This window comes from Cebus imitator, unplaced genomic scaffold (assembly GCF_001604975.1).
Source record: "Cebus imitator isolate Cc_AM_T3 unplaced genomic scaffold, Cebus_imitator-1.0 Scaffold43, whole genome shotgun sequence".
NCBI classification, from domain to species: domain Eukaryota; kingdom Metazoa; phylum Chordata; class Mammalia; order Primates; family Cebidae; genus Cebus; species Cebus imitator.
Window position 1 is genome coordinate 4,785,944 of NW_016107358.1, and position 12,558 is coordinate 4,798,501.

At 46.9% G+C, this 12,558-nt stretch overlaps 1 protein-coding gene across 13 annotated transcripts in view; it reads right to left on the bottom strand.

Annotated features, from left to right (window-relative positions):
* Positions 1-12,558, bottom strand: part of LOC108302951 (transmembrane protein 14C) — a 110,730-nt gene that overhangs the window by 96,566 nt on the left and 1,606 nt on the right. For 3 of the 13 annotated variants that reach the window (XM_017526701.2, XM_017526703.2, XM_037737850.1), the window contains exons 2-4: positions 12,447-12,510; positions 12,043-12,119; positions 11,090-11,191 (exon numbers count right to left, since the gene is read on the bottom strand). In XM_017526701.2, coding sequence (XP_017382190.1) covers positions 11,090-11,191; positions 12,043-12,119; positions 12,447-12,466 — 199 coding nt within the window. In that variant the 5' untranslated portion in view covers positions 12,467-12,510. Of the gene's footprint in view, positions 1-554; positions 669-1,209; positions 1,372-2,808; positions 3,064-5,507; positions 6,036-7,859; positions 7,948-11,089; positions 11,192-12,042; positions 12,120-12,446; positions 12,511-12,558 lie in introns of those variants that run through there. The other 10 variants (XM_037737848.1, XM_037737844.1, XM_037737845.1 and 7 more) reach the window with 7 other exon arrangements.

Sequence of the window (12,558 nt, forward strand, 5' to 3'; positions counted from 1 at the left end):
CTCCCACAAATCACAAAAGGAGAGGGGGAAACAGTCAGTCAGTTAAAAAAAATAAAAAATCTTGAGAATAAGAATTCTGGTGCAGGGGTTGGGGTCGGAATGTAGGTAAGGACAAGGGGGCAGAAACAAGCACAGCCACTGACACAGCCCTGCCTGGCCTAATGAGGAGACTCCAAAACACAAGTCTGTGAAGACCAGAGGTTTCCTCCTACTTGAGGCCAGAGATGGCACTTGGGGGCCATGGCTGATGCATGGCAATCAACAGTAACAATCTACAACAACCCCTGCCTATCTTTAGATAAAGAGGCAAAAACAAGGAATTCCACAAGAAGGCTGGCTTGGCTTTGCCAGATAACCAAAAGGCAAGTATTGGAGCTGCAAAACTGACAAGAAACCCTGCACTCCAGCTTGGGGACCTACAGCAAACCTGACTCAAAGGAGATGGCTCTTCAGACAAGTGCCTGTTTGCAACAACAACAAAAAAAAAAAAAAAAAAAAAAAAAGGACATGGCTCTTCAGAAACCCTGGGCACTCACTTTTCACTCAAACAACGTGAAGATGTTAAGAGGCTAAGTAACGACAAAACCATACCTGTTTTTACATAGCCAAAGATCCCGCCAGAAGTAACCAGTGCTGTGTAGCCATAGCCAAACCAATGCAAAGGCACTCTGAAAACAGCAGGGTGAGAAGTCAGTGCCAACCACGCTTTAGAAACAAACCATACTGTCACAGAATGGGACTAAAAGGTAATCATTCCTGCCAGATGCGCCTGTAATCCCAGCACTTTGGGAAGCTGAGGCGGGCAGATCATGAAGTCAGGAGATAGAGATCATCCTGGCCCACATGGTAAAACCCCATCGCTACTAAAAATACAAAAATTAGTCGGGTGTGGTGGCGCACACCTGTAGTCCCAGCTACTGAGGAGGCTGAGGCAGGAGAATCACTTGAACCTGGGAGGTGGAGGTTACAGTGAGCTGAGATTGTGCCACTGCACTCCAGTGTGGTAACAGAGCAAGACTCCATCTCATAAAAAAAAGAAAAGGTAATCATTCCTGACATGTCTTATCACTGAAAATAAGGCCCACAGAGGTTGAATGACTTTCTGAAAGCCACTCAACTCAGCAAAGCCAGAGCTGGGACTCAAACCCAAGTCACTGGCACACAGGTCCTGTGATCCTCCCACCCACCATACTGTCCCAGGCAGTCTACTTTTAGGGTTTTCAGCTGAGGAAAGGGACTCTGGTTTCCAGAAGCTCCTGGCTACTCCATTGACATTTACTGCCCACTCACATTGGGGTGAAGCCCTTCTCCATTCTTCTCTTCTCTGTCCAGACAGGAGACTACCCCAGGCCTGCACCTGCAGAAAACAGGCTGGATCAGAGGTGGTTAAAGGCACAGCTCTCCAGCAGTCAGAAAGAAGTGTGTCCAACCCGCAAACTACGCAACCTAAGTCTCAGCATCCTTCACTGTACCATGGGGATAACACTGCTACCAATTTCCTGGGCTGTTGTGAGCATTCGGGGTGGGGGGAGTCATAGGTCATTAGCACATAGTAAACGCTGAACAGATGCCGACCATTGTCATCAAAACCTCAATTCTAATCACAGCAAACTGAGCAGGACCCAGTGACCAGCTCTATAATCAGGTAATGTGTTAGCCATTTCATCAGCTAACCATACTACCACTAAATCGGAAAGCAAGTACTCCCATGCTCTTAATCCAACTACTTTAACGTCTCTTTTTGGGGGAGGCAGGGTGTTGATTTTCGTCCCTGCCAAAACACCCAATTTCAATACTCAACTTTTTTAGAATCTTCTGCATCCAACTCACAGGTTTTCTTTTTTTGAGGGGGTGGCTGGTGGAGTCTCGCTCTGTCGCCCAGGCTTGAGTGCAGTGACACGGTCTCAGCCCACTGCAACCATCGCTTCCCTGATTCAAACGATTCTCCTGCCTCAGCCTCCCGAGTAGGTGGGATTAGAGGAATGCGCCACGGCACCCGGCTAATTTTTGTATATTAGTAGAGACGGGGTTTCACCCTCTAGGCTGGTCTTGAACTCTTCACCTCGTTACGCCCGCCTAGGCCTCCCAAACTGCTGGGATTACAGGTGTGAGTCACAGCGCCCGGCCCCTACTCACAGTTACAGTTAGGAGGACGGATAAAATATAAAGCGGATAAGGGGAGGATAAAATATAAGGAAACCCTAGTCATATTCACATCTGACGCTGCACCCTTGGAAAACAGCTCTTATTTTCTTACAGAAAACTATCTTGTATCTAGTGAGCCTAACAAGATGGAAAGCAATACACACCCCGTTTATCTTGTTTAAAGAATCAGGCCGGGCAAGGCTGAGGCGGGAGCCTGGTTTGAGCTCTGGAGGCAGAGGCTGCAATGAGACGTATCATGCACTCCAACCTGGGCGACAGAGCGAGACCCTCCCTCAAAAAAAATAAAATAAAAAATAAATTTCCATAAAACGAGGAAGGGCAGGGGGCTTGGGATCTTGCCCACAGTTCTTAACTGGAGGCGGTAATGAGTTAACGAGGCTTTTAAAGAGATGGAGCAACAAAACCTCCAGGAAACGGGGCAACACTATGCTACGTGGGTGAGCCTTTGCCTCAGGAGCTCCGCGCGTCCACAACCACTTTTAAGACAAGCAGAAAATACCTAAAGAGCAAAGCACCGACCACACCGACTAAAGGCCCGGCTGAATCCGGGGTACGAAAAGCAGACGGCCGTGAAACTCCTAAATAATCCCTAAAAGCTAAAAGTGGCAGAAAATAATAAGACTATTCCCCAAGGGTCCGCACCGGTCTTCCGAAGGCACGCACGGTCCACAAGGGCACAGAAGCCGCGACGCAAGGCAGCCAGGTCTCGCCGGAAACGCGGCAGCGTGCGCTCTGCCTTCTGGGGGCGCGACAGGGCGGGGAGAGGGGCGGAGTATTGCGGCGCGTGCGCAGTTTACCGGGAGAGAGAGAGAGACGGGCAGGGGAGAGGGACGGCGGCGCCGGAGCTAGAGCTGCCGAGTAGCAGCAGCCAGCGCCCTGCATCGCGGGGGCGGGGAGTAGGGCGGGGCATGGCGGCGCGCCAGAAAGTCTCGGGAACAGGGCGGGGAATCTCCGTGCTTCCTCGGTCCCCAGGCTCAGCGCCTGCAGGGCCGACTAGCGCCAGTCCCAGGTTTAATCTTCAGTGGCCAAAAGCCGGAAACCCGGAGTTGGAATTGGGTCTTGCACAAGCTGGACCACGTGAGCTGCGCCAGGCCGGAGGTGGGGGCCACCGCTGCAGGAGGAGGGCTTCTGAGGCTGGATTCTGAAGAACCCCGTTAATAGAGGGACAAGTTACCGGGTATAAACCAGATACGGGCCATCAGGGATGACTGTCACTGTAGCCCGATCTCGTTTGTTTACACCAGAAAGGGCCTGCCTTCTACCTGCAAGAAAACATGGCGGCTGCAGAATGTGGCTCACTGCCAAATATCCGTTTGTTTTAGGGAGTGAGGCTACTTGAGAAGCATCTTAAAGGAGGAGAGAGAGCAAGTGAAATCTGATCTCCACCCAGCTCTGTGGATCCCTGATGTCCACAGCGTGACGTTATCTCCATTCCCACCTCCAAGCCGCTCCTCTTCCGTTTCCTGCACCACCATTCGCTCAGTTGCTCTACACTAAAATTTGCTGTCATCGTTGACTTCTCTCCCTCCTTCCTCCCGTGCAAGTATCAACGTAGACAAATCTGATCAATAGAATCGTCAGTGAATAAAGCAAATTGTAGCGCATATTCCTAAGGAAAACTTAAAACTTGCCGCAGCACCTACTTTCCAGATAGCAAAATTGAAGCCCGTGTTTATCATAGCTGATTCTAACCAGCCAAAGCTGATAATGACTAAGAACTTGCGGCAATTGCAGTATCCCAGACCTTCACTTTAACTGAAGACTTTCCTGAACAATTAATAAGGAGACTTGTCTTAACCAGCAGGGAATAGCTTTAGGGACTCATTCTTCTCCATGCAGGGGCAAGGTCAAACCTTAATTAGGATCATCCAGGATGATCCTCGGGTCCTTCCCCCACCTTATACGTGAAGAGATTGAACCTCAGAGAATTAAATTACCTACATTCCTGGTCAGTGGTAGAGCTATTATTTAAAGTAAGGTCTAACGTCAAAGCCTACGTCCTTAATTCTACAATATGCTGCCTCTTGTAGTGTCGTTCCTCAACCAGAACACATAGCTCTTCTGAGCAGGTACAGAGGGCAGGCACCATGGCTTGTGCTAGGACCCAGCACAACCCTTGTGACAGTAAATACTCCCAGGATCTTTGCAGAGAAACGGGGACAAGAGGAGTTGGCAAAAGCTATGAAGACCTCATGCCTCCCATCAGTGGGCTGCCTTAGAATTTTACGGGCTGATTGCTGGGGACCAAATAGTCACACAGGCATCAACTTGACACCTAAATTCCCACATTCAGGAGAAGCCAGGTCCTCATCTAGGGCTGAAGGTGGCAAAAATATATGCCCTTTGGAAAACATTCCATGACACGTGAAAAAATGGCCAACATCACGATTCAAAATCTTAGCTATAGAAGCCTGAGAAGATGGTGGGTTTGGATGGTCTATGGCCTTCTGATGCCTCTACCATTGCAACACAAGTGCCCTTAATTGTCCAGTGTCCTATAAAAAAGGATAGAAAAGTACGAACAATTTCAGGGGGCTTATGCTAATACATACAATGCCTGACTCATACTCTAAACCAATGCCAGTTAGGGTAGAGCTCAGTAGCTAGTATCCTTTCGTTTTAAAGAGGGAATGAAAACTAAAGCAAGGGGTACCAGATTGAGTTAATTCTTCATGCTGAAACAGGAATAAAGTAAACTAGAAATGTACCAGTATCCAGTTAATGTATCCAATGTAGAGACCATGATTGAAGTTCTAGATGAGTCTTGTAGTTTCACATTTATGTATGAAGTAATTAACAACAACAAAAATACCTTTTTTTTTCTCTACACAATCCTAATCTTAGAAATCCTCAGTGGCCAGGTACGAATAGCTCATGCTTATTACTCCACCACTTTGGGAGGCCAGGAGAGAGGATCACTTGAGACCAGGAATTTGAGACTAGCCTGGGCAACATAGCAAGATCCCATCTCTACAAAAAAAAAAAATGAAATAAATTAGCAGGGTGTGGTGATATGCACCAGCTGTACCAGCTACTCAGGAGGCTGAGGTAAGATGATTGAGCCCAAGAGTTTGAGGCTCAGTGAGATACGATTGCACCACTGCCCTCCGGCCTCGGCGACAAAGACCCTGTCTCTTGAAAAACAAAGAAAATCCTCAGAGATCATTTTTGAAACAACCTTCAATGCAATGTACAATCAAATAACTTTCCTTGGTCCTTAAATTACTCAAAATAGGTTTCTAAATAGCAACAAAATCCTTTCATGTTTCTATATCTTGCTGCTATGAACATCTCATTCTATGAACTAGACAGCTCTAGCAATGAAGACATCATAGGAAATATTATTTATAGTAAACTTTATTTTCATTGGTATTTCATTTAACATAATTTCAACATCAGTCTGTGTTGAAATGTGCTTTAAGATGAGCAAAAGAACAGATATTCCAAATCTCATAAGATATTTCTTCACACTGTTCCACCGAGCAGGGAATGGGGTTTCTGGGCCCTCAAAGATGACACCTGACATTTTACCCTTGAGATTTACCTACAGATACAGAAAAAAGTGATAACATCAATATACGAGAATCAATCTCTATGAGGCTATTAAGCTCTTCTGTAACATACTCGCCACCCCTGTAGGATTGTAATCGTAATGACTGATTTTCCACCCCTCTGCTACGTTTGGTGGCTTTTTTTCTTTTTTTAGGTAAAATGTCAGATGCAAAAATGCTGCCTTTATTTCTCTTCATACATTGAAAATAGTATAAGATGCCAGATTTTTAATTCTTCATGAGTCCAAGCTGGAACATGACTTCTGCTAATGGGGTCTGTTGAACATACTAACTCCAACTTTGGCAACCATCAGCAAACTGTTTAAAAGAAACACGGATAGAAAACGTCAGGTAAAGGACAGAACAGACAACTATGTTTTTAAGGAACTAAACTCCAGGTTCCTCACAACTGCATAGGGGAGGAGGTACAAAGACAAGAGCCGGTCAGAGGTACAATTTCCATCTTTGCAGGAACCAGAGAAAAAGCATGCCAAGGGACAGTCTCACACTGAGGTTTTAAAATAGCACACATGAGCTGGATCCCAATGCAACTGCCAACAACTTGAAGAGATGAAGTGGAGGCAAGAGAGAGCAAGACTTCCCCACCACACAAAGCTAATTAATGCTGGAATCTCCAGCTTTTCAGTTTACTGCTCTAGACCTTGATCCACACTGACTCTTTTGCGTCAGGTATAAAACATTATACAGCAGCATCACAGCTACAATTAGAGTAGAGCATGTAATTTTTTTCCAAAACAGATTTTTTTTTTTTTGGGATGGAGTTTCACTCTTGTTGCCCAGTCTGGAGTGCAATAATGCGATCTCGGCTCAACACAACCTCCACGTCCAAGGTTCAAGCGATTCTCCTGCCTCAGCCTCCCGAGTAGTTGGGATTACAGGCATGTGCCACCATGCCCAGCTAATTTTGTATCTTACCTCAGGCGATCCACCTGCCTCAGCCTCCCAAAGTGCTGAGATTACAGGTGTGAGCCACCATGCCTGGCCCAAAACAGATTTTTAAAAATTCCCCCACCTTCAGGATGTCTTTATGATAATTAACAACTAAATTCTTCTTTTCTTTTTTGAGACACAGTCTCACTCACTCTGTTGCCCAGGCTGGAGTGTAGCGGCACAATTTTGGCTCACTGCAACCTCCACCTCCCAGGTTCAAGCAATTCTCCTGCTTCAGCCTCCCAAGTAGCTAGGATTGCAGGTGTGTGCCACCACGCCCGGTTACCTTTTACATTTTTCATAGAGATGGGGTTTCATGATGTTGGCCAGACTGGTTTTGAACCCCTAATCTCAAGTGATCCACCCACTCTAGCCTCCCAAAGTGCTGGGATTACAGGCATGAGCCATCACACCTGGCCTATAACTAAATTTTTTAAAAACCACAATTCGGTTTAGGTTTTATAATCAAAATTAGAAAACAGGGCCAGGCAGAGTGGGTCACGCCTGTAATCCTAGCACTGTGAGAAGCCGAGGCGAGTGGATCACAAGGTCTGGAGTTTGAGACCAGGCTGGCCAACAATGGTGAAACCCCGTCTCTACCAAAACTACAAAAATTAGCCAGGCGTAGTGATGCATGCCTATAGTACCAGCTACTATGGAGGCTGAGGCATGAGAATCGCTTGAACCCGGGAGGCCGATGTTGCAGTGATCAGAGATTGCACCACTACACTCCAACCTGGGCGACAGGACAATGCTCCATCTCAAAAAAAAAAAAAAAAAAAAAAAAAATTAAAAAACAGGATTCAATCAAAATTCCCTCTTAGCAAAATTTTCTATAAAAAACACCTCCACATCTGAGAAATATGGGACCCCCCACCTTCTGTGCAAGTCACACAAAAGGCTGCAGTCATGGCTTCGCACTGAAACTTCGGCCACCACAGGGACGAGCTAGGATGGACCAGAGAGCAAATATGAGAACAAAGCCATTTCCACAGTGAATGGATATACTCATGCCATTTTGCCATTAAACCAGCTATTGCTTTGAAGTGTTTCCTATTAGTGTATAAATCAAATGTCAGTTGATGCATAGCATCAGATATCCTGAAACAAGTAAGGTTTTGAATGCACGAAGTATCCTGGGCAATAAACTGAACTCTACATGGTAAAGAAGAGTAGTAGAAGGGAAAGTACCTGGCACCTGCGATTAAACCTGCAGGCATGAATTTTCCAGAGTGGTAGAATCTCATTCCCATAATGCCAGCCAAGGTACCAGATGTAGCTGATGAAAAAGATACAAAGAAGGGTGAAAACTCATTACATCTTCTACACAGGGGAATCAGACCCACTTATCTCTCCAGGCTCACACCTCATCCTATGTTCATTCCTCCTGCCCCCGGCAGGGGGAGATTACTGGCTGCCCACATCTCATGGATCCAATTACCAATATTGGTCAAATAGGGCCCTTCAAAGCCTGGGCCCTGCTTGCCCTTCCAGCCTCATCTCTTACTTATCACTCGTCTTCTGCAAAACCTATACTTTAGCCATTAATGTGTTAGTTTTCTCCAAAATTGCTGCTGTCTTTTTTTTTTCATGCCATGCAGACACTATTTCCTCTACCCTGCACACAATTCCCACTGGCCATCTGTCAAAGCACCTACTACATGTCAAGCACTGTATTAGGTACTGGAGAATACAAAGGTAATGGAAACTGTCTTTGTCCTTTTACAATGCTTCAGGTCTGATGGGATAGACTTTAAAGAAACACACACAAAAAAAGAAGGTACAATTTGTGCTTCAGGTATAATTGATGCTACACAAAAAAGCATAGCAGGGGGATCAACCTATTCAAGGAGATCATGCAAGGCTTAGCCAAGGAAAGGAAATTGGCAGAGATCTAAATTTACAGCAGGAGTTAATGAGCTGAAGGATGGGAAGGCCCATTCCAAGCAGAGGGGACAGTATATGCAGAGAACCCAGGATGAGAGCACAGCACATTCACCCTAAAAGGCCAGTGTGGCACAGAACTCAAGATGCAGTTTGTGAATAAGAGGGGCCAGACCACATGGAGTCTTGTAAGGCCATACTAGGGATTGGGTTTTCATCCTAAAAGCAATGAGAAGCTATTAAAGGATACTAAACAGAGGGACACATGAACAGAGTGGTATTTTTTCTTTTCTTTTTTTTTTTTTTTGAGACAGAGTCTTACTCTGTTGCCCGAGCTGGTGTGCAATGGCATGATCTTGGCTCACTGCAACCTCCGCCTCCCAAGATCAAGCAATTCTCAAGTCTCAGCCTCCTAAGTAGCTGGGACTACAGGTGCCCACCACCATACCTGGCTATTTTTTTTTTTTATTTTATTTTAGTGAGACCAAGTTTCACCATGTCGCCCACAGTGGTCTCAAACTGAGCTCAGGCAATCTGCCCGCCTCAGCCTCCCAAACCTGAGGTCAGGAGTTCGAGACCAGCCTGGCCAACATGGCAAAGCCCATTTCTACTAAAAACAGAAAAATTAGTTGGTTGTGTTGGCAGATTCCTGTAATCCCACCTCCCCAGAAGGCTGAGGCAGGAGAATTGTTTGAACACGGGAGATGGAGTTCGCAGTGAGCTGAGATCTCACCACTGCACTCCAGCCTGGGCAGCACAGGAAGATTCTGTTTCAAAAAAAGAGAAGTTCATGAAGGGGAAGGAGACAAGCACACCTGAATGTCAACAGGGGGATCCACCTAGAAGGGGGAATACAAATACAAGACGGGATCCTTGCCAGTGTAAAGCTCCGGAGAAGGTCGGGGAGAAGACACCCAAACCCAGAGGAAGACACTGGTCTCGGAGAGGAGAGAAACAGGACTGAGGCTTGGAAATTAAAGGCTCCAGGGAGTCCCCACCTGATGGCTGCTTTTTTCCCTGAAGTAGGCATGAGGTCATTTGCTGGGTAGAGTAGGATTAGAGAAAGGGAAAACACAGACTGAAAGTCATTCTGGATCATGAGGGAGGAAGCTGTTAGGCAGAGCTGGGACCTGGGCCCACCTCCTTCCCCAGCACACCTCATCAGCCATCACTGACCTCCCTTCCCAACCCCGGCTGATGTATATGGATCATAAGGCTTCTCCCTCCTGCATGGCACTCAATCTCACACCGGGGGTTTGTGGAGATGGTGATAAACCCATACTCCTAGCAGTGTCTGACACACAGGTGGAGCCCAACAGAAATGTGCTGAAAGCCACCCTGATAAGGACTTTTCTGCTCCCCCGCACCACTCACTGTCCTTGCTGTTCACAGTGTACATTTCCAGACCTGCTTCTACATCCGTGTTTTTTGTTTATGTTTTTTTTGTTGACGTGGAGTCTTGCTTTGTCACCCAGGCTGTAGTGCAGTGGCATGATCTCAGCTCAGTGCAACCTCCACGTCCCAGGCAGGTTCAAATGATTCTCCTGCCTCAGCCTCCTGAGTAGCTGGGACTACAGGTGCCCGCCACCACACCCAGCTAACTTTTATAATTTTTTTTTTTTTTTTGAGACGGAGTCTTACTCTGTCACCCAGGCTGGAGTGCAATGGCGCCATCTCAGCTCACTGCAACCTCCGCTTCCCAGGTTCAAGTGATTCTGGTGCCTCAGCCTCCTGAGTAGCTGGGACTACAGGTGCCCGCCACCACACCCAGCTAACTTTTATAATTTTTTTTTTTTTTTTGAGACGGAGTCTTACTCTGTCACCCAGGCTGGAGTGCAATGGCGCCATCTCAGCTCACTGCAACCTCCGCTTCCCAGGTTCAAGTGATTCTCCCGCCTCAGCTTCCCCAGTAGCTGGGACTTACAGGCATGTGCCACCACAACCTGGCTAATTTTTGTATTTTTAGTAGACACGGGGTTTCACCATGTTGGCCAGGCTGGTCTCGAACTCTGGACCTCATGATCCGCCTGCCTCGGCCTCCCAAAGTGCTTGGATTACAGGCCTGAGCCACCGCAGTCACATTTTAGTTGACTGCTAAAGGTGATTTTCAAATGAGAACACTGCAATTCCAATGCAAACCTAACCCAGATGTGTGATATTTTAGTGATAATGAAGCCAATGGTCTTCAGTGGGGACCTCAACAGTTGACACATATTGGCCTTACAAAAGTTTAACGCTAAACTGTTATACAGGAGTTTAACACTCAATTTCTATATACAGAAGCTTAATGCTACTGGGTAGATACATTCATGAGGTATAGAAATCTTTCCACGTTCTGTACATAAAAGATAAACAGAAACCAGCACAATTCCTGCATCCGCACCCTCATTTTAAAACTTTCCAAGGACTTGGTAGAAGCAGTGAAACTGTCGTAAGTTAAGTATGATGAACTCGCCCCATCCCACCAAACCAGGGCCCTCTGGTAAAGACTAATCTGCATACACAACTGCCCTAAGGACATACAAAAGCAGACATACCTAGAAAAACCCAAACGTTCCTTGGATCCTGAGACAGCTGGTAAGAACCCAGGCCGGCTAGGCTGCCGAAGAGCAGCCCTGCTGCCAGGGATGGCACACTGCCTAGAGGGAAGCAAACACAGTGTTCATTTTAATATGAGGCACTTGCTTCACTAACAGAATCCACCAGACACCCCTCCTTACAAAGAAAGACAGCAAAGAGAGCTCTCAGCTCATAACCAAGGTGGACACAAGAGGAGGATGTTTCAGGGACTTTTCTATCTTATCAGAGAAGCCAGGGTCTTCCTACCCCATCTCCCCTCTAATAGGCAGGGCACTTCCATCTAAGGAAAGGAAAGAAGGTCATCTTCCCTCCTTACATGGAACTGTGGCTAGGCCTTCTTTCTAGTCAGGCCTGATCAACCATGATCAGGCGGGTTGCACAGGCAGGACCTCCCACAAATCACAAAAGGAGAGGGGGAAACAGTCAGTCAGTTAAAAAAAATAAAAAATCTTGAGAATAAGAATTCTGGTGCAGGGGTTGGGGTGGGAATGTAGGCAAGGACAAGGGGGCAGAAACAAGCACAGCCACTGACACACCCCTGCCTGGCCTAATGAAGAGACTTCAAAACACAAGTCTGTGAAGACCAGAGGTTTCCTCCTACTTGAGGCCAGAGATGGCACTTGGGGGCCATGGTTGATGCATGGCCGTCAACGATAGCAACAATCTACAACAACCCCTGCCTGTCTTTAGATAAAGAGACAAAAACTAGGAATTTGACAAGAGGCCTGGCTTGGCTTGACCAGATAACCAAAAGGCAAATGCAGGAGCTGCGAGACTGACAAGGAAGCCTGCACCCCAGCCTGGGACCTACAGCAAACTGGACTCAATGGTTCGTCAGGGACCCTGGGCACTCACTTTTCACTGGAACAACGGGAAGATGTTAAGAGGCTAAGTAAAATCGAAACCATACCTGCTTTTACATAGCCAATGATCCCACCAGTAGCAACCAGTGCTGCATAGCCGAAACCAATCCAATGCAAAGGCACTCTGAAAACATGAGAGTGAGAGTCAGTGCTAACCTGGCTTTAAAAGCAAACCATACTGTTACTGATCAGACTAAAAGGTAATCAATCATTCCCCACAGGTCCTATCACTGAAATAAAGCCCACAGAGGTTGAATGACTTTCTGAAAGCCACTCAACTCAGCAAAGCCAGAGCTGGGACTCAAACCCAAGTCACTGGCACATAGGTCCTGTGATCCTCCCATTGCCCATGCTGTCCCAGGCAGTCTACTTTTAGGGTTTTCAGCTGAGGAAAGGGACTCTGGTTTCCAGAAGCTCCTGGCTACTCCGCTGACATTTACTGTCCACTCACACTGAGCCAGTGTCCTGCATTCTTCTCTTCTCTGTCCAGACAGGAGACTACCCCAGGCCTGCACCTGCAGAAAACAGGCTGGATCAGAGGTGGTTAAAGGCACAGCTCTCCA